Genomic DNA, 22,547 nt, shown 5'->3' with positions numbered 1-22,547 from the left:
TTGAGACCAGCCTGGTCTACAGAGCTAGTTCCAGGACAAGCTCCAAAGCCACAGAGAAACCCTGTCTGGAAAAAACCAAACCAAACCAAACCAAACCAAACCAAACCAAAACAAAAAAAACAACAAAAAGAATCTGGGTATACACTAGTGAAGTTCTCTATTTCACATGACTATAACCAGCATGTCAAGCCAGGCAAATGAAGCAACCTTGCCCCCGAGGTCACGTGACTGTCAATTAAATTCAGTGTCTTAAAACTTCTTGAACTCCAGGCCTGAGTTCCTAGCTGGCTGTTTTCATCTATTGCTTGAAATATAGCAGACATTCACCAAACAATAATTTTATTCTAAAAATTTGACTTTGAAGAATGGTATTTTATGCATGGAGTTTGCTAAATGTACATTTATTAAACACAGAAGGTAGATGATATGATGGCTTATGCAGCACAGATTTTAGAAATCCTTATTGAATTTACTTGAGTTCATACAAAATTGATCCTATCCTCAGGCCAGACACATCATTTCTATTTTGATCTTCTCAGTTAATTCTTACATTGGGAACACCCAATAGACTCTCTAAGGGGCTTCACCTATAATATGCTTCGTGTATAATGTGGAGCTAATTGTGGCATGCAAAGCATGGTGTTTAGATCATGAAGTTTATGTGCATTTTATATATAACCAGTGAGCCTTCATAGTCTAAGGACAGCTCTGGAAACTAAGAACAAAGCAGAGACCAGGAGACAGTGGCTGTAAATTGATTTGTGAACAGTGCAAGCAGTGAGCAGTGATTGTATAATATGATTTCAGAAGATAATATATATTGCAGAGATAAAGATAGAAGATGGAAGACTGGAGGATCCTGTCTTAGGATCCTCAAAGACACCATGTAGTAAAAGGCAGTAGTTGAAAAAAGATTGAAGGAATGGAAAATGTGTAGAGTGTACCACTCGGGGCAGGGAAGGGTTTTTCAGCGTGAAGGCAGAGAACACACAGACTGAGGAGATCAAGACTCTTCAGTCAGTGTAGAAAAGGTTAGGCTAGTTTATAACGACAGTCTGTTATACAATCAATTGGTATTCATATACTCTATACTTTGATTCTTTTTTATCACAAAATACTTATTTTGAGAAGCTAAAAATGTATCTTGTAATATACAAACTGAACTGGTTATATTTTAAAATATGTATGCATACACATAATGTAGGTAACAACAATTGATGTTTAAAGAGGGCATTAAAGCAAGGAGGATTGGAAAGAGAAAAAAGGAGAGGTACTATAGTTAAATGATAATCTCAAAATTGTAGAAAGTAGTAAGAACCTATATCTTCTGCAGAAACTGAGACGATATCCACAGGTAACACCAGGCCTTGTCACATCTTATTAAGATATGTCCCATGGAGGCAGCTATCCAAGAAAATGGAACAAAAATTGGAAATGGTCTTGTAAAATTTCACTTTGGGTGGCAAGGCACTGTGGGTTGATGTGTAAAGGATGCGAACAGCACATGGATTCCAGGAAAGCATCACAGAGTGGAAAACGGGCTTTCCAACGTGTGAGACATGGTGGCAGCATCGCGAGTCACGTGGCTTGCTTCTCAGTGATGGGAAAGGTATGTCGTGTGCAGCTTTTCACGTGTGACACACCACCAGGGTGCATGAGTGGGCAGCCACAGCCAGAACATATCAACAGCAATTTTAGGGTATGGCAACCCATGATATTTTATCTTTTCCTCTAAATTCAAATCTTTTTTTTTAAATTGTCTAGAAGGAATCCATACATGAAAAATAAAAGGAGTTGGAAGGTAAGGGAAAGCTGTGGCACTTAGCATTATTTTTAGATTAGTCACACTGGATTAAAGTCTCCACAAGGGTGGCTCACATAACATACGCCTCACCATTTCCTGTGGATATTTCGTGAATTTGTTAGAAGAACTAGCATCGTCTTCTGGGCTAGAAGAAGAAAACTATTCCCAGATGTCTTACTTTTTTCTAACTAAATGCAGGAACTTTCAAGTTACAATCAGGTCAACCAACCCAAGAGTTGTGATTCACTTACAGTCTAAGCAAACATTCCAACCTACACAAACTCCTAAAAATTAAGTGGTCATGAAGCTTGTTCTGTTTGTTCCATTCACAGCAATCATATGAGGACTGCTAGGGAGAAAGAATATAATATCAGGATATTTATTGCACTTTCCAGTTAGCAGTAGAAACAGAACGTACAAATTTAAATCAATATGAACATTTCCTTTTTTGCTTATCAGCTTAATCTTTTTCTTTTGTTTATCGATTCATTAGCAAAGGAAATTAAATATTTTTTTAATCTGCTTCAACTTACAGTATTAAAATAGAAAAGCCTAACACATACTTTAAGTTCCACAAAACTTATTTCCCAAATAAAATTCTATGTCTTGCTTGCTAACCTATTGCTAGTTGGAGACTTGTAATTTCTGTTCACTACCAATTTGTTCTAATGATTTATAGATCTTATTATTGTTACAAACTTTCTTTTGGTGAAATTTGTGCAGATAGAAACGTTTTGAAGTCCTATTTTGGGTATGACTATGAGAGTGAAGAAACTTGAGGTGCTCCTGGGGCCTCCCCATGGTTGTCCCATGGTTCCCCCTCTCTACTGCAGTATGTGCCAGCAAAGGGAGTCATGTTGCATTTTCTTTTCTTTCTTTCCCTGTTCTGGAACCGAAGCTGCCTCACATAACAGAACTATTTCATACATATTTTATTTGATCTTCTCTAATTTCTGATGTTTTCTTAACATTTGTTTTATTTTCAATAATTCACTCAGAATGTGTAACATCTGTTTAAAACATTTGGCCAAATCAATTTTATTGATATAAATCAACAAACCAATTGCAATGCAGGGAAAACCACCATGTAATTCTTCTTCAACTCATCAATGAATCACTGTGAAGAAACTTACACTTGAAAGGCTTTTAATTTTTCTATAAAGTTCCTTGAAACAGATGTGAAAATTCACCCATCTCTCACACTGTCTAGTTCAAACAGCTGTAATTATTCCATGGATTACACTTGAATGAAATGAAAGGCCTGGGATTATTTTATCTAAGCAGCTGCTATTTTCTGACATCAAAACACTATTTTGCTTGATTAATTCTTGGTTATTTGCCAGTGAATAAAGATAAAATGCCTGGCCTTCAGTGGCGAATTAGTTCACTCTTCTCAGCAACGCTCTTGGGACTCAGAAGAAAGGCCATAGTTTTATAAGCTACCCTTAAGCATTGGACTTTCTGTTGGGAAAAAAAAAAGGCTAATGTCTTCTCAAAAGTTAAAAATGTCACATTATTATAATGTGCTTATCTCTTCTTATGGTGCAAAAAGTATTGATGCTTGGATTAACCTAGGGATGTAAGCTCTCAGGTCTCCCCAGCCAGCTGGTAGGTAGCTCCATTCTGAACCACGCCCCTACTCTCTCTCTCTGGGGTCATCTGTGCCAGTATCCTGCAGGCAGCATGCCTGAAACCAAAGGTATTACCTGTCCAGTCTCCCTGAGAGGTGAGAATGTGAAGAAATGGCTAGGATTTCACATTCAGCTCTTCAGTTAGTCTTCATATTGTGTTGGCCCGCCTCTGCTTTTTAAAATCCTTCTTTCTCTTTCAGCTGCTCCTGCCCTCTTACAGGCCTCAGAGTTAGTACACACACGGAAGACCCAGGCTTTGTGGTGGCTAATCCTGTGTTTTAAATTTAAACTACTGTGTTTAAGAGAGCTATAAAACAAAACACCTCTAACCTCTAAACCTTACTTTCCCAAGGACCAATAACTCCCTGGAATGCTGGGGGCTGTTGTTCATGTAGAATAGAGAGCCACGTGTTTCACTTCTGTAAACAAGCTTGGTTGCCCAGCTGCACGGGATGTAAGCAAGAGGTAGATAGCAGGAAGTACATCAGAAGGTATGCTTGCTTCTTATTGGATGAAGGTGGGTTGAAGTATGTAACCTTGAGGGTTTTTGCCTTTAAAATCCCCAGCTACTATGATTCGGTACCATATTCTGAGCATGGATCTTGCTTGTAGACCTGGTCAGCATTCGTAGCCCTGGCCAGTATTTCATAAAACTAGCTTCAAAATTGGCTAAAAAACAAATGTTGTAGTGGTCTTGTTCTCACCCAGTGAGATTAATAGCTTCTTCCAGCTTTAGTTCTCTGGGTTTTCTTTCCTTTAGTTCACTGTGCATTTTATTTCTTGTGTCTACAGATTAGCACAGCAAAATTATTCCTTCAAAAACCAGTTACCAGGAGCCAATACATGTAAAGATCAATTAGTTAATTAACAAATTATTAAAATCAAGGAAACAACTTTTGTTTCAGGGGAAATGGGATCTCTTCTTGGTCTTCTTAGTCTTATTAATAAAAGAATTTAGGAATTGACTCAAATGGAAACTCAAGGGCAGTTTTGTTAGCATTTAAGATCCTTCCACACTCCACCCTCGGCCATGGCAGGCAAACTGTCACTGTCAGAAGCTACCAAGAGAAGAAGGCAGGAGAGGAATTGGAAAGAAGGTAAAGTAGGACATATAAGTCAATACAGAGGTTAGGCATATGGCAGACAAGCAGCCACATAGTGAGAAAGGAGCATAGGGAAAGAGCAAGGAAGCCCAAGAACCAGAAAAGGCAAAGGTTCCAGACAGCATCAAAGGAAGGAGGCTAAAGAAGAAAACAGGGAGACTATTCCTTGCTGATCAGACCTTGAAAAGGACAACCGAACCTGACAGTGGCTCATAGGGACTACCCTGGACTGTAGGTGGGTGAGGGGCATGGATTCTTGCAACATGTGCAGGAAATGGGAGCAAAAGGAGGGAAACAGTCTTTACTAAACAAATCCTGAGTGTTTGGAGCAGTTGTTGAGGAGATTGTGGGTCAGTCCTGGAATGTTATGTGCTTTACCCATTATCCACTTGCATATTGTCTTCCAGTCTCCTCCTTTAAACACCCCCTGCCTTGCAGAAGGGGGGGTTAAAACCCAGGGCTCCAGAAGCTCACTGTTGACTGACTGTTCAGAGTCAATTATATCCTAACATAGTTTAACAACATTTTGTTCCGATGTCGTTGTGGTCTTGTAATCAAGACTGTGTTGATCGTGTCGCAGCATTGGATGTGGATCCAATGCCCAAAGTCAAACACAATGACTGTATCCTTAAGATGCTTCAGAACCAAGAACCGCTTTCCAGTCCAGGCTGAAGAAACAACCTCACGGATGTAAGGGCAAAATCTAAGAAGACCTGAAGCCTTTCCCTTATCTGTTTCACCCAGACCAGTGCAGAAAGAGATCATAGCTGTCACATGGACCTCACTGTGACTAATACAAGAAAGATAGAACAACACAATTATCAATTTGTTACCTTTGCCAGCAAGATGAGACACAACCTGAGTTTGATCTCAAGGAACCACAGGGCAGAAGGAGACAAAGGAAGGAAATGACTCTTGCAAGTTGTGCTTTAAACTCAGGGGTGTGTGTACCTGTACACACACACACACACACACACACACACACACACACACACGGGTGGGGGGAAGGGGAGGCAGGCAAATAAGTATAATACAAATTAGTTAAAAACAAAAAGATAACCTAAATGTGATCACCTAGTGTTTGCCTCTGAACATCTAACAAGGTGAGGTCTGGCTCATGGGATACAGGAAGGTAAAATGTCTGTATTGTAAATTAAGTAAACAATTTTCTTTGAGATTCTCAGGCATGTCGAGAGAAAGGAATGAAACCCTACCCAATGTCATATTCACTTAGGACCTAAGTTGGTTTTATTGTTTCTTTAACAGAAAATAGTTATGTATGAGGAAGAACATGAATTCTATCAGTAGCCTTTAAGGCAAATGTTTTTATTTTGCTCAAATTCTGGAGGGGATTCTTTTTCTTCCTGTGTCCCTATAATCTCTGTTTCTTTCTTTCCTGCCTCAAAATAGGCAGAAAAACAAGATAAAATGCGTGCAAATGAGTTCATGTGTACAGGGTTATCACAGGGACGTGGTTACCCAATAACCTCCTGAGATTAAGACATTCATATCCCCTGTGTTACAGAGAGAGGTCTGCAAAGGTGGAAGTCATTTTGAAGTGTAATAAATAATTTTCAAGGGAGTCAGATGGATCAAAGGAAAGAACGTTTTAAGACAAAGCTCTGCTTGGATCCTGAAGTGAGTGAGGATATGTACGGCAGGATTGAGTAACTGAAGATTCTGATAAGAGGGAAGTGACTTAACAGAATTGGTCATGAAACTTGCTAAGATCTTTTAAGATTTTCTACCTTTACGTGAAATGAATTCCCTTTCTCTGTAAGCCAACCTTGATATAAGATGTCTTCCTCTTTTGATAACTTCTATTTTGCTCCCTTAAATAAGGAAGGTGCTTAAATGGAGATGCAACAAGAAAGAAAAGGTGCATAGCTCAGAACTTAGCTTTTTTATTAGTTAGTAAAATGGTCTCATTTTTCTCAGCTCCTACAATAGAGGATGGTTGCCTTCTATGGCACAGAAGCTATATGTAGGAATTTTAGAATTAGGTATTGTTAATGCTGAGAGACTCCTTACTAGTTAAAACCTTGCCTCTCCCTCCAAATGGAAGATTAAGAATGAATAAAATGAAAAGTGCATTTAGAATTGATATAAATATTTACTGATAATTGTTTGGCTAGGGCTAATGCACAATGAATTCAGTCTGTTTGTGAGGTGGTTTCAGATGGAAGGGACCCAGGCTCTAGAACTGAGTCCAAAGTGACTACAATGTATCCCACTAGGGCAGCTTCCTCCATTTTGGTTGAATTCCTATCCATAAAGCATACAGGAAGCTGACTGACAAGGTAGAAACAGAAATGCTAGGAAAGGGGTTGAAAAACTGATCCAATATCTCAAAGAAATTGTGAGGAGTACTTTATGGCTTATGGAAAACAAAGAAAAAGAAATATGAATACATGGAGATCATGGTGTTAGTCTATTAGAAAGGATGATCTGGGAAAAATCAAAGCAAAACTGTTTTGTAGGGAAAGGCTAAATCGGGCAGTTAAAAAAAGAAATTACTTTTAAGGTCAATGACAATAGAATGATAAATTTGTACAAGGAGAGAAAAAAGATAGAGCAGGGGATAAGGACCACAGATTTATTGATAAGGTGGCTTCATTAATGGCCCTGTAGTCTTGAAGTAGCCAGCATGGATCATCTGATTTCTTGATATCTAGAATAAGTGTGTTATAGGATACACTTTGTGGGACACTGAGAGTATTTGTTTCCAGTACTTACTTAGAGCCTAGTAGGCTCTTGTGTGCTCTAACATTTGACATTATCCTGTTGGCTTTGAATTAGATGCAAAGACAAAAACACAGTGGCTGGAAGTCGTCAGCCGGATTTTAACCAGATGAGCTAAATGTTGCAGAGCAGGAGAGTTTGGGGCAGTTGGGAATTGGTAATAAGACCTATGGTGGAGGACATAATCTGTAAGATCAAAGTGCAGAAGGCTCTCTTCAAGAGGAGGAGATAAGAGTTTCAGATCCAATCCCAGTTAGGAGGTTTCAGTCTTTGAATGGAGTAGATTTTCATACAGTAACAGGATCTGAGATATAGTTCAGGGTTGACAGAGAGGGAGTTATAGAGACAGAAGAAAGTTTGACTTTAAGGAATTTCTTACCATTTGCCTTGGTGCTCTATAAAGTTTTCTAAATCTCAAAAGCTTTTAGAGTCAAAGATATCATTTAGGGCCCTTGAGAGCCATAATCCACTCTGCATAGTGGTCAAGCACTATTGCAAAGGAAAACCAGCTGCTTATGTTTAATATAATACCCGGGATAAAGAATGTGAATTTATAACACAGCCAAAGTGAGGATCTTTAGGTAAGTAAGATTGAGTAGTACTCTCAAGTAGGGCTAGAAAAAGAAAAGAAGGAAACAAATATCCTTGTGAATTCCAGTTTCACTTTTTGGATGTATGGTCTGTACGTGGGAGGCTGCTTGTTTGTTTCCTAGCCCCCACCCTGACTCAAAATAATCACACAGAAACTATTAATTACAACACAGTTACAATATCTGTATCTGCTTTATTTTTTTTATCATAACTAAGGGAAAAATATAGCTATAAGTATCTATTTTTCAACTCAATCAAAAACCCCAGAAGAATATAATATTAACAAGAAGCACATTGTAAGCAACTTCCAAAACTCTAGAATTGACAAAAGCATCTTGCTGTCTGGAAAGTCACTCAAATTTCTTCTGTAACATTGGGGCATCCATATTTAACCTACAGGCCCACAGTATCTGACAGACTTTTCCATGAAGCAGGAAATTTGAAAGACTACTTCATCTCTATTGGCAGTTTGTCAGTCACTTTCTTTTGTATCCTGTAGAATGTATGACAGACTCTTTCATGAAGCAGGAACCCTGAAGGACTCTTACCTTTAAGTAAGTTCAGCAGTCATTTTTCTGTGGGGCCTGCATGTCCAGTTCATATAGCATATGAATTCCAGGCAAGGGGGCAGTTGCCTAAATGGTTAACAATCTCCAAATTGTTAATTCAATGCCCATTATCCTCTTGAGTAGATTGGTGCTGCCAGGAGCAGATATTGTCATGAAAAGCTCTAAATTCTTAAAACATTTTAAATGCCACATTCTGTTAGTCTTTTGAAGAATGCCTATTCATCTGAAATATATATCTTTACATCTAGACAACCTAACTAATATGACTAGAAGCTTGGCTATTATGCATGACTATCTATTAACCCGTATTTCTTAATTATACATTAAATTTTTAAATGAGCTGCACAAACACAAAACGTTAATCAAGAGAAGAAATATACATATAACAAAATTGACCTTAAATTTATAACAATAAACCAAGATCCATACCAATGTAAAGTATTCATGTCTATAGTATATCCCCCTATAAATGTAAATAAACATTTATGAACAATTCTTTAGGGATTTTGGATGTTGTTCTCTAGACTAATTCCTGCTGATTGGGGCACTGTTAATCAGGTCTTTCATGGGGTATCCTGTATAGTAGGTCCATCTCAGTCAGCAGTTCTGAAGCTGTCATGGATGTTGGACCATCTGGGAGATTGCTTCAGGGGGTCTTGGTTAATCAAACCATATTAGCTGATAAGGAATCCTCATCTCTATCATTTGTGGAAACAAAAGCAGAACCTCTTTTTCTAAAGCATCATATCCTTAGGCCCAAATTTTGAAGTCAAGATACCTTTAAAATATATATGTTGGTTTAGTTTAGTAGCCCATACAATAAAATGTCTCTCTGTACTTATTTCATTCCAGTCAAACGATTCAAAGAAAACACAATACTATACATACTCTCTATGTATTTTCATCCTTACATGGCTTATTTTCTTTTACTCCTTTAATCTATGACTATCGGTACTCTGTCTCTTTATATACTTTACTTTTTAAAAAAACCATTTATTTTTTTATTACAATTTCTTCTCTCTTCCAAGCCTACATACATTTCTTCAACACTGTGACCCATTTAGAGGTCTTTTTCATTTGGCACTGTTTTTATTGCATATCTGTAATTATTTTTTGACCAGGAACACTTTTTTCTTTTTCTTTTTTAAATGCTAAGCACTCCTGCCTGTTGGCTCTGCCCTGTTCAACATGGCAGAAGCATGTTCACTGCTTCTAAGAGTGCCCCAGCTTCATAGTTGCAATAGGTCTATGTCACAACTAAACAATTTATAATACATTGTTTACAGACCCCATTTAAGTGCTCAGCCTCCTGAAAGAGCCACAACTGTTCATGCAACTAGTACGAACCAGGAAGCCCTCCCCTAAAGAAGCTGAGCAATCTTTGCTGGCAATACTGAGTCATGAAGACCTCTTTAAAGGAGCTGAGGTGCCCCTGCTTGCTACCATCAAACAGAGCCCATCCTAATTAAAAAAATGAGGCTACCAAGAAGCTGCACCGCACTCTCCTCTTTTTTGTCTAGAATTTCTCATCAACCTCTCTCAGGTTTTATGTGGATGCAGTTGCCCCCATTGTGGCACCACTTGTAGGCAGAGAATGCTCTTTCATTTCCCAACTGCTCAGACCTGAAAATTAACACAGAAACTATATTAATTACAACACTGCTTGCCCAATAGCTTGGACATATTTCTGGCTAACTATTATATCTTAAGTTAACCCTCTTCTATTATTTTATATTTTACCAGGAGGCTTAATGTTTGTTACCTCTTGCTTTTTGGGCAGCTACATAGAGTCATCTTTCTTCTGCAGCTACACAGTATCTCTTTGACTCTGCCTACTTTCTCTCTGTACTCTGTTCTGATTTCCCATTTGGCCGTATTCTGCCCTGCCATAGTCCAAAAGCGGCTTCTTTATTAATCAATGGTAATTAAACATATTCACAGAATACAGAGGGGAATCCCACATCAATCAAAGACACAGTGGAGAGCACAGCTGAATCCTGACCATGTTAAGATTCAACAGGCCTGGAAAAACCCAAGATCTGATCTAAATCTAGGGTTTTTGGTTTATTGGCATTGAGATGGGCAGACATTTTTGGTGAACACCTGGGAAAAACTCACTAAAGATACTGGCACTGGAAAAGGGCTGAAGCCTTAGTATGACAAGAAGTCCTCCTGCTGGAGATGGGGAGTGCAGTCGCAAAGGTGGGAAAGTGTCCCCAAGGCAAGACAGCTAGGCTAACCTTTCAAATATTTTATTTCCCAACAAATTAGATATTAGAGAGATAGGTGGGATTGAGGGAAAGGCAAAGATGTGTCATCCTTCTCAGGCGAAAAGTCATTAAGCATGCTGACCACAGCAGGGCTCTGAAAGTAGAGCTTCCAGGCTGAGAAGGCAAGACAAAAGGAGACCTCCTCTTAAAGTCTTTACAAGAAGGTAGAGAGAAAGTAGGTCTTGCATTGCAGGGAATCAGGCTTCGTTATTAAGCAAACTGTGAGATGGACCACACATAACTTATACGGCATGGCCGCAGTCACAGAGATACTGGATAGGCAAGTGAGATTGGTTCTGTGTGACCACAGCCAAGCTGCCTTAGATCCTGGAACTCAGGTTTGGGGTCTGTTTCCAGCAATGCTTTCAACCTTCCCAGTGAGAGAAGTACTTTTAACTAACAGAGGTAAGCAGCTCACCAAAGGCCAACGTTCCATAAATCTCCCCACCTTGTAAAGTTTCATGCAAAGGAATTTAAATCTTTTAATCTCTCTCATGTGGTAAAATTTTTCTTAACCCACAGCACCCCTCACTCACTTTCCTGCCTGGGACAACTGATCTCTTCTTCTACCCCACTTTCCTTCATTTCATTTGCACCAGCTCTTTAAGAATTAGCCAATTGTGAAAGACTGTGCTGTCAGCCACCAAGCAAGGGGGAAAACCCACAGTTGCCACCAGTGCTAGAAAGAAACTTAGTGAGCTTCCTGCCCAGATGTGCTCGTTAGCCTAGTTTACCCTTCTTGCCAAATGAAATTTCCTTTTCCGGTTACTTTCACTTTGTTTGCATGGTTTTTTTGCACATGGATGCATCCAGCACCTACTTAGAAACTCACAGGTTTGGGTGTTCCTGAATATTTAGTTTTATATAGTTGGCTTTGAGTTAGTAGCAAATACAAAAACATGGAAGCTGGAAGTTATCAGCCACACCCTGACTGTTTGGCGTGACTGCTGCAGAGGTGGTGTTTGGTTCACTGGATGGGTAAATCAGAGGCTGTGGTCTAGGTTCTAGCCATAGAAGTGGGCTATTCTTTGGATCTTTGTGTCACCCGTCTCTCACAATTTTGCATTCCTTAAATCCTTTCATATCATTTCTTTCCAACTAAGACCAAAAGACAGGAAATAAAGGGGAGATGGGAAGGGACAGGAACCTTTCTCACTTTGCCTTTGTGCTGGTTGAGAGTCAAGAACTACAACATAATGGGAAAGATCAATGTCATTTGCAGAGACAATATTCCCTTTCTCTTAGAGTTATCTCAAAAAGAGCCTTCAGTCAGGATGTATACTGCCTTTGAATTTAACCATATCAATACTCTTCTCATCCCTAAAATGGATCAATGTTTCTTATAAAACCACCTTGCAATTTAATTTACCAAAGGAAATTCTTTAGGATATATAAGCTTGTATTTTCTAAACATCAAGCTTGCTTCACTTTTAAATTTTAATGTTCAAACATATTTTTAATTTATTTTTTGATAATTCCCTGTAAATATAGTCAATCTCAACTCATGTTTTCTGGCATCTCCCCGATCTCATACTTTTATTTTTTTTAAATTTTATTTCAATAAACCACTGAGTTTAATTAGAGTTTCCTCTATGTCAATGTGTCTACAAATGTGGGGCCATTCCCCTAAAGAAAACTGACTTCCTCCCCTAGAAGCCATCAACTCTGAATGGCTACTCAGATAGTGTGTGTGCCTCCTGCAAGCACTCTGGCATGCTGACTGAATTCCTCCTGTGGAGGCGCATGCACACAAGTACAGGAAAGCAGGCAGCTGTAGCCACTGTGACTGCATGAGTGCAGTGATCCTGGCATGCCCAGAAGACATTTTGTCTCAGTATCCCAACCTCTGGTTCTTACACTCTTTCTGCCCCCTCTTCAGTGCTCTTCTAGAACCTTCTGGAGAGACTGTATGATAGAGTTGCCATCCTTATGACTGCACACTCCACAGGTACTTACTGTCTACACTTGGGCCAGTTGTAAATATTGTCCATTGTCCACTGTCCAAAGAAATTCTGCAAGGGAACAGAGGATAGGGGGGCTGCACTAACCCAAAAGTACGGCATTACATACTGACGAGGCTGCTTGATACTATGTCCATTTTAAACTTGTCTTACATTTTAAAACCGGTTGTAAAATATGGCCTTTCAACAATATAATGAAAGACCCTACAGACCCCCTCCTCAAAACCCCGCAGCTAGCATGCTCCCGGGGGAACGTCCTATTTGCTTAAAGTAAAAAAATTCTCCGGATCAGCAGCCAGCCTGCTCTCGTAAGAACATCCCATGTGCTTGAGAGAGCAGGATGTCTGTGAGATAGGAAGACTGCAAGGCAGGATGTCAATAAGATAGGTAAGATAGGACATCAACAAAGCAGGTTGACTGCAAAAGAGGATATCTATAAGATAGGAACAGTCATGCCCCCCCCCACCTCATTCCGATAACCATGCTTTTGCTTCTGTAAACTTGCTTTTTGATGACACCCCGCCACATTCTGGATGGACCCATAACCACGCTTTTGCTTCTGTAAAACTTGCTATTTGCTCTTCCCTATAAAAAGCCCGTCCTCCAGTTGGCAGGTGCACAAGTCTTCCGAGAGATCTTGCCGCCCGCAGGTACCTGTGTCTACTCAATAAACCTCTTGCGATTTGCATCCGTGTGGTCTCTGCCTGTTCCTTGGCGTTGGGGAGGTCTCCTCCCGAAAAAGGTCCTCATCGAGAGTCTTTCATTAACTTCAAAAGCCACAGACTCATTCATGCTGCTATCAAGGCACTAGAGAATGTTTGCTGTAGGTGAGGATGGAGTAAAAACACTGAACTAGACCACTCCATGGGTAGAAAGAAAGATTTTTTGGTGATCAGATTGCCAAGGCTGTCTCTCAGCTGTGGAAGGAGGGAAGAAGCAAAATGGCAAAAAAAAAAAAAAAAAAAAAAAAAGTAAGCAGATTTTGTAGGACAGTCTGCAGGGTGGGTATCTTTGGGCTGATACAGATTGTTCAAATTGATAAGGAACAGACAATTTGATGCCCTTATGAAGATAAATGACCTTTGGGGCTGGATTAAAGGAGGGCTAAGGTGGGTTTTTTTTACAAGATCTACTTTCCTGGTAAACAGAAACACCTGTCAGGAGACTCCCCAGGGTGCTGAATTTAGGCTTCTATTTACCTGATCAGAGCTCTTCTGTTAAAGACATTGTCAGCAGTACAGCCATTTTGGGGGTTGGCTTTGGACAGAATATTTGTCCACTTCACTGCTGCCTACACTTAAACCTAAAGTGTTCATCTCTGCTTAATAAACCCAATGCAGCTTCATACTGACTGACCCTGATTCTTTGGTATATGTAAAATCTGGCTTTCCCTGAGTGGATAAGGTAATTGATCTGTCCTGTCCCTTTAAGAGACAAGTCCTGCCTACTCCATCCTGTGTGTCCTGTGCCCACCAAGTCTTCTGAGGCAGCTTCCTTCCTGCTTGCAGCTCAAATCTCAAATCTCTTTCCTTTTCTGTCTCTTCCCCGAAAGAGGCAGCTTCTGCCTCTCTCTGTTCTCCCCACTTCTCCCCCAGTCTCTTTCTCTCTGCTCTTCTCCCCTTCTCCCTTGCTTCTCCATAACCCACTAAATAAATATCTAATCTCACGCTGCATGTCTCTGTCTCTCACCCACCATGTGGCTCTCTACCCCAGAGCAGCTGCCTTTGGAGCCCTGTGTCGTGGTCTTGAGGCATGTCTGTCTGTCTCTCCTCATAGGACTGGTTGCCCCATCAAGGTCTCTCACCCACCACATGGCTTCCTTCCTGAAACTCATGGCCCACGCTGCCCACTGTAGTCACTTGGGGAACTATGCTGACCATGTCTGGAAATGGCTGCTCATTTTTATTTAATGCATTACAGATGAGGCTGCAGGTGGAGGTGTTAGGCTGTGTAGCTGCTGTTGACACAACTATGCCTAGAAAAAATGGAAAATATAACTGTATATGAGTTGGTTTATTTTGTAGAAAATACAAAATAGTGGTTTACTTTACAAATTACGGGTAGGTACTGTTAAACATGTTTTTCCTCTGTTTAATTCAACTGGATTTAATTCCTCCTCTTATTGTTGTGTTTTTGCAGAAGATCTGGACGACTTAAGAATGGAGGGCGTTACTACCCTGGTTCTTTCTGGGAGCAAATTTAACCAAGGTCGTCCTATGCACCCTGCTGAGCCACAGGCCAAAGTCACTCTGAACATCTGTTCAAGGTGTGCCAGGTAAAACATACAGTTGGTGTATGGTATATAGAGTTATCGTCTAGAATTTGATGCAGAGAGCCCATTTGATGCAGAGAGCACATTTTATGCTAAGAGCACATTTTCCTTCTAATTGCTTTTGTTCTGACGCTGGCAAAGGAGTTAGTTTTGCGGTTTGTCTTTGTGCTCAAGGCCAGTCTGACCAATGATGAATCAAAGAACTTAGCTGGTTGTTCCTCCGCAGCTTGTATAGTGTGGAGTTTTCCAGCCTCTGTAGTACATTTCCTGTCTGCTCTTCATTTTCCTTTTGAGAGAAGAGTCAAGGGGCTTGAACACCCAGGGCCACCTTGAGTTGTCTGCTTAAAAAGTGTTTGTTCAGGTATAGCTCAAGTTCTGGTATGATTGGCCTTTGAGCCTGGCCCTCACCCTGTTCACCTCCTGGTAAGAATTTAATCAGTTTGAGGCTTCAGGGTTTTGGCAGCTGGAAGCAGTCTTTGCTTACACTCCATGTGGCCCAAGAAGCAGCCTGGTTACTGCCAAGTCAGCTCTGGGCTAGAAGCAACTCGCCAAATAACACCAACCAATTCATTCTTTTGTAGGAACTAAATCTCATTTGTGAAGGGCTTTTAAGTCTGTTTAAATGATAAAACAAGCCTCCTAACCCTTATGTAAATGGCGCAGATTAGCAAGGACAATGTAGTAGCTGGCCAATTTTATCTCCCTTCTTTCTGTCTAGCTGCTCTATTGTGCTGCTTGAGAGCGGATTAGTGGCTGGGAAATGAGGAGAGGGTAAGGGTAGGAAAACCAAATCGGATTTTTGTAGCTTTTCCTCTTTGGCTTTACTCCTTTGAAATTTTTATTTTAATTATCACTGGCTTAGGAAGAAAACATGAAGGAAACCTCTCAGAAAATCAAGGGAAGTTGATTAAGGATATTAGGAGAAACTCTGAAGTGCAATGAAGGCATGAGTGGGGGACATTGCCTCTGATGTGGAATCCTTCGGGCACTAGCTTTATATTTTTATTAGGACTGTGAAGAAAACTGCTAATTTTGTTTACCGCTTTTATTTTTCAACATAGGGATTCTCTGTGTAGTCCTGGTTGTCTGGGAACTCACTCTGAACAGCAGGCTGGCCTCAGGATCACCTGTCATTACAGGCCGTCTTATGGCAGAGAGTTCTTTGGCTTTTTGTCTTCAGCTTTATGTTATGTTTGTAAAAATACAATTTGACTGGATTGGGTTGATGCTTGGTGTTTCATAACACTTATACTTGTGTTGGATCAAGATGCGTGTTCTCCTCAGAAAGGAATGCCTGTCAAAATATCTTGCTAAACTATTCAAGACTGAGTTGAGAAAAGATCAAGCATGTGCTTGGAGCTCTTCATCATTGCACTTTCAAAATGAGAGAGTTGGATTGCAGTCACAAACAACCCATGTTTAAAGTGAATCTGTAACTGAATTTACTCAGGAACTACTCAATCAAGTACTAGTTGGGTTATTGGTGTGTCTGAACCAGAATGTAGACGGACGTACTTACAAAGCAGAGGCAATACAAAAGTTTTAATAGAGAGCATACACTGGCTGTTTGAGTGACAGGAACACAGAGGACACATTCTCAGAGAGGACTGCCTCCTGAGAAGAAATGGACAGCCTATTAGAATAGTTAAGAACTTACTCAGTTTTACCTCTGGAGTCACTTGTGCGGGGTACTTTTTGGGAGATCAATAAGCAGACAACACACTGCTTATTCTTCCATAATAAATTTGTCCCTTCAAGGCTCAGCTCCATGAGAAAGAGGGGTTAGGACCAAATTGTTTGAAATAAGGCTTTGAAAGAGGAAGAGGAGGACAGGTATTCTGAGAGGAAGACACCTGTCTTGCCTCGGGTGAGAATAATCTGAGGATGGGGTGTACTAGGACCCCAGACATTCAGTGACCTCCAAAACCACCCAGGGCGATGTCACAGGATGAATTCCACAGACAAGGTAGGTTGATTGCGGTTCAGGAAATGAGTTTATTATAGCTGAAGATATAAGAGAAACGGGGCAGACAAAACTCGTGCATAATGGCAGCAGTGGGTTCCAAAAGGGAACTTCCACTGTTAGAAGTAAATACGGAGCAGCAAAGAAAAAGAATTCAATAGGGACGAACTTTATTTCTGCTCACAAGCATATACTACTCAGCAAAGCAGAGACAGGAAGTTCAGGTGGTTTTATTCTAAAGCTGGCAGTGTCTGTGCTGCGCCTCACCTCACAGTCTTTTGTGATTGGCTATTTTTAAAAGACTCAGCACAAATGAAATGAAGGAAAACTAAGACACTTTAGTTCTAAGATTGTAGCAAAAACTTTGTGAAAATAAAAGTTTTACAAGGTTGGAGTGATAAAAAGATTTAAATTCCTTGTTATAATAAAAACTTTTTCTTTTACAGAAAAGACAACTATTTTAGCTTTTTTTTTTTTTCTGTACTCCCAAAGGATCTATCTAGGAGTTAATAAGGCTTTACCAGGTTGCGGCATGCAAGAATAGCCTGGACAGTCCAGTTGTCCCACCTAGAATATCTTCATGATCCTTTCTCTACTATGGTGTCCGTACTGGACTGGAGGTTTGGGAACACCTTCCAGGACCCCGGAAGTGTCTAGTCACATATAGCTTCAGGCTTCTGTGGTCCTTTATGTCTATGTAAAAGAAGAATAAAGATTGAAAACAAGAAATCAGAACTCAAAGCAGTTCCCCTAAACAGTCTTAGGATTTCTGTTCTTTGACCAGGACAGAATTACTCATAGAAACAGGGACATTTTTAATGTCGAGCCAACACAACTCTGGCTGTCAAGGATGAGAGCAGACTGGCATCTTTCTGTGGTTCCCACCCTACACTTCCCGACCAGCTTCTTTCTTCGGTTCCCAGAAGCAGCACAAACCACTGGGTCAGGCTCCAAGCAGCCAGGGTCCCATTGCTGAAGACTGAGATATTTCTGTTTTCTCGTGTGACTCAGTAGTTACATTTTAGCATTCAAGCTATCCCTTATAGAATCTTAAAGTAGTATTAGTCACTGAACAAAGGCATCATTTTAGGTGCAAACTCCTATTTTAATGAACTTTCAAAGTATTCTTTTTTTTTTTTTTCAGCTAAAACTTCATGGCATCCAGAGAGGCATGCTTTTCGACCCTCTTACCTCCTCCCCATTTCTTTTTTTTTTAAATTTTAATGAAAATAGATTTTCCCCCTCACATAAAATATCCTGATTACAGTTTCCCCTCCCTCTAATTCTCCCAGTCCCTCCACACCTCCTTTCCCACCTGGATCTACTCTCTTTCTGTCTTTCTTTAGAAAACAAACTTAAGGGATAATAATAAAATAAAACTAAAATTCATTAAGAGCAAAGAAAAACTTACAGATCAGAACTGGACAAAACAAAGGAACAGAAGGAAAAGAACCCAAAAGAAAGTTTAAGAATATGAGACCCACATTTTCAAACACTCAGGAATCCCATAAAAGTCGCTAAACAGAAAGCCATAATTCATACATAAAGAACCTGGTGAAGGCCTGCGCATGTCCTGTACTTGCTGCCCTAGTTTCTGTGAATTCATATGAGCTTTGCTTAGTTGATTCACAGACCTTTGTACTCTTTAAGTCCTACATTTGCTTTCTTAAAATCTTTCTGTCTCCTCTTCCATGAGTTTCCCTGAGCTCTGAGGATGGGGACTGGAAGGTGACATCTCATTTAGGGCTGGGTGTCCCAAGATCTGACTCTGCATAATGTCTAGCCGTAAGTCCTTGTATTTGTTCCTATCTGCTGCAGGAGGATGCTTCTCTGATGATGTCTGAGCAAGGCACTGATCGCTGAGTATAACAGGATGTCATTTTATAGCTACTTTTTTATTGCCTTAGAGCAGTAGCATTTGGTTTTACCCTAGGTTCTTGGCTGTCTAGTTTCAGGTTTTTAGTTACAGAAACACTGACAGATATTGTTTTCATCTTGTTGAGTGGACCTGAAGTCAGATATTGGTGAGTTATTCAAACAAGCTTTGTGCCACCATTGTCTAGCAGGTAGAACATCGTAGATCAAAGAATTTGTGACTAGCTAGGCATTTATGTTTCTCTTTCAGTATTTTGCAGAGCACCTTCCTTGGCCAAAGATACTAGGGCAAAGAGGTCAGAGAGGTAAGGGCTTTCTCTAGGAACCCAGCTTGATTTCTCTGTGTTCAATGAGTTGTTCAAGTGTTGTCTTCAGCAACGGGGCTTTGTTGTCAATTTGTGGAGAGCACCTTATAATCTTGCAATAGCTTGAGTTCTTTGGGGATACACACAGGACCCCGTTGGGTAGCAACACAACTAGATATAACCCAGTCCCACTACTCAAAGCTTCATTTGTTGACGAGAGATGTCCATTTGAGACTCCGTCTCTCCCATTATTTGGCGATTTCAAGTTTCCACAGCAACCCTCAAACAGCCCTTCATTTTAGCTGTCTCCATCGTATTTTCTCTTTGTTTGCCTCTCTCTTTCCCTCCACACTTAATCCTCCCATTACAGCCCCCAATCTACCTGTAACTAACTAACTAACTAACTAACTAACTAACTAACTAACTAACTATTCAATTTCAATTTCCTAACTATATCTATCTGTCACCCCAGTCCCTCACTCTGTAACTAACCTCTGTGTTTCTACAAATTGTAGCTTGTTTATCATTGACTTAACAGCTAAGATCCACATATAAGCAAACATATACCTTATTTGTCTTTCTGTGTCTGAGCTACTTCAATCAGAGAAAGTTTGTTTGCTTGTTTGTGTTTTCAGTTCTAGGCTTTTACCTGCAAATTTCAGGAGCTGTCCATTTTTGTTTGTTTAACAGTTGAGTAAGAACTCCATTATATACATGGACCATATTTTCTTTATCCAGTCTTCAGTTGACATTCAGGTTGTTGCCACCTTCTGGCTCTCATGAACACAGCATCAATGAACAGACAGCAGGAAGAATGAAGGGAAGTTGGGGAGAGAGAGAGAGAGAGAGAACCAGAATGTCAAGAAAAGCGGATTTTGGTTGGTGCCCCAGTACATAGAAGAGAAACCGAAAGAGGAGGGAGGAAAAATTGGTCTTTCAGAGTTGGCAGTGAACATCTGTGAGCAACTGGATTTGTAGAGGCTTTATAATTTTAATATGTCTGTATCTTATTAAAGTGATAGCTTTCCTCCCATCTTTTTAAGATGTCCTCATGTCTGTCTTGTTTCCTGAAGTTTCTGGAATAAACCACTTTCCCGAGACGTGTTTTCCTGTCCGTGTGGTTGTTAGCTCTGTTTGTGACTCTTAAGGGAAGATTCAATAGTATGTCTTCGTAATCTTAAAATCTTTTGAACGGAATTCATCTTCCCTGGTTCATACATTCCCAAGAAGGGGCTTGAAAAAAGTTGAGGTCATTTGGAAGATCTGTCTGTAAGCAGCTAAGGGAAGATGGTTTCTGTGTTAGTTCCTTTTCTTACCTTTGTGATTAAATACTTGCCAGAAGTCATGTCAAAAAGGAAAGGTTTATTTGGCTCATAGTCTGGGTCCATCATGGTAGAGAAGTCATGGCTGGAGCAGAGTGTGGCAGCTGTTTGTATTGGAACAGAGAGATGTGAACACTGGTCTCAGTTTTCTTTCTAACTTTTATGCACTTTGTGCAATGCAGGTCGAACTATCTCAACCAACCTAATCTAGATAATCCCTCACAGACATGCCCAAGATGCTGTCTCTTTGATGATTCAAGATCTTGTCAAGTTGACTGTCAATATTAACCATCTTAGGTTCCCAGTGCAGTTTCTGTTTCTCAAAGCCTTTAGGTGAAATAGTCAAAATATGCAAATAGAAGATAGCCTACTTTTGAGGTGGTATACACTGTACTCCTTCAGCTGAAAAACAAGGATGTGTAGTGACTGGAGGAAGGACTCCTATAATGGATGGACCTTAATCAGGACACTGAAGGAAAGCTTCAGGGTGAGAAGAAGACATGATCCCAGATGTTTCAGGGTCAGCTGTGAGCATTTGTGCTGTCAACTTGACTGGTTTTAGAAACACCTGGATGTCTCTAGGAGGGTTTTTTCGGAAAGGATTAACTGGGAGGGAAGATCCATCCTGAACACAGGTCGCTCCAGTTCTAGTCTTGGAGCCATGAGGAAATTGAAGGAGAAAACCAGGAAGACTGTGACCATGAGAACTCTTCTTTCTCTGTTTCTATCTTGACATGAGATGAATAACTTCCTCCTGTGTGGGTTCTTACCTCTATGACATTCTGCCTGATGATACATGGCTAAGAAATTATGAGCTGAGCATTCTGAAACTGTTAAGCCAAAATGAATATTTCCTACTTTTCATTGTTTTTGTCAGGCATCTATCACTGTGATAAAAATCTGATAAAGTAATACACTGTGGTAGGCCTTGGTTTTGGCAAACTACAAAGAAACAAGATGTATGAGTTACTTTTCTATTGCTGTGACAAAACCACAGATGAAGTGTTTGTCTGGGGCTTTAGTTCCAGAGGGATAAGAGTGGATCACCATCTTGGCAGGGGTGGGTGTTATAGCAGGTAGATGATGACTGGAGCAGGATGCTGAGAGCTCACCTATTGGACTGCAAGCACAAATCACAGAAAGAGGACCCTGGGAATGGTGCAAGGCTTTGACAGCTCAGTATCAGCTCCCAGTGACATACTTCTCTCATCAAGGTCTCAGCTCCCTAACCGATCCAACAGCACCACCAACTGGGGACAAAACATTCAAATGTATGAGTCTATGACTACATTTCTTATTCAAAACACCACAAAGTTCCTAATTCAGATGGACTGAGTGAGTCAGAGATCCAGTGCTACCAATTAGACCAGCATGGAGAAAATGACTTTTCTGGTTAAGATCAGGGTAAATTGTGTTGTTTTCTTTTTAGGTACTTGTTTCCAGAAAGGAAGAGAGACATAGAATTCAGTCTCATTTCAAATTTCACTAAAATGCACACATATAGAATTGATAGGTTAGAAAATATAGGAATATTAATGTTAAATGGCATTACTTTACCAAAAACCACCAGGACTTACAATGATTTGAAGTCAACTTGATTTAAAGAGGGACAGCAGAGATCTTACCTTCACTCTACATTGGCTGATGCCAAGTAGCATAGGAAATATTCACAAATCTAGGTCTTCATCTGTGAAATGAAGTTCCTCCACTCTGGAGCTAACCTGTAAGGATGAATGGTTGAGATGGTTAGGAAACTGAGAATGGAATTAATACAGTCTTTGTGTTAAACATCACAGAGATCCCTCAGGACAGTATGTAGAAACTGTTATGATTTGCCTGTGTGTCCCAAGCAGTGCCTGTTCCCGAGCAGCGGGTCCCTGACAGGGAAAGCCGCCAACCCCAGGCAGGGCCCAGCCATGTGGCGCTGGGCTGGTCCCTGCGACAGTGAGTCCCCGGAAGGTGCAGGTTCCTAGTGGTGAGTGGCTGGGCAGTCGAGTGGGTGGGAGACATGTGGACCGACACATTGTATAGAATAGAATTGGATATTTATTAGTTAAGTTATGGAATGGAATGGGGAAGAAAAGGAGAGAAAGGGGGAAAGAGAAGAGAGAGAGAGAGAGAGAGAGAGAGAGAGAGAGA

General features: G+C 40.4%; 1 protein-coding gene across 1 annotated transcript in view; it reads left to right on the top strand.

Moving 5' to 3' along the window:
- LG5H8orf34 (linkage group 5 C8orf34 homolog) overlaps positions 1-22,547 on the top strand; it is a 381,926-nt gene that overhangs the window by 225,005 nt on the left and 134,374 nt on the right. Inside the window, exon 9 of the mRNA XM_026786802.1 lies at positions 14,811-14,946. Coding sequence (XP_026642603.1) covers positions 14,811-14,946 — 136 coding nt within the window. The remainder of the gene's footprint in view (positions 1-14,810; positions 14,947-22,547) is intronic.

Source organism: Microtus ochrogaster, linkage group LG5 (assembly GCF_000317375.1).
Source record: "Microtus ochrogaster isolate Prairie Vole_2 linkage group LG5, MicOch1.0, whole genome shotgun sequence".
Taxonomy (NCBI): Eukaryota; Metazoa; Chordata; class Mammalia; order Rodentia; family Cricetidae; genus Microtus; species Microtus ochrogaster.
The sequence above is the reverse complement of the archived record's forward strand: the minus strand, read 5'-3'. Positions and strand labels throughout refer to the sequence as shown.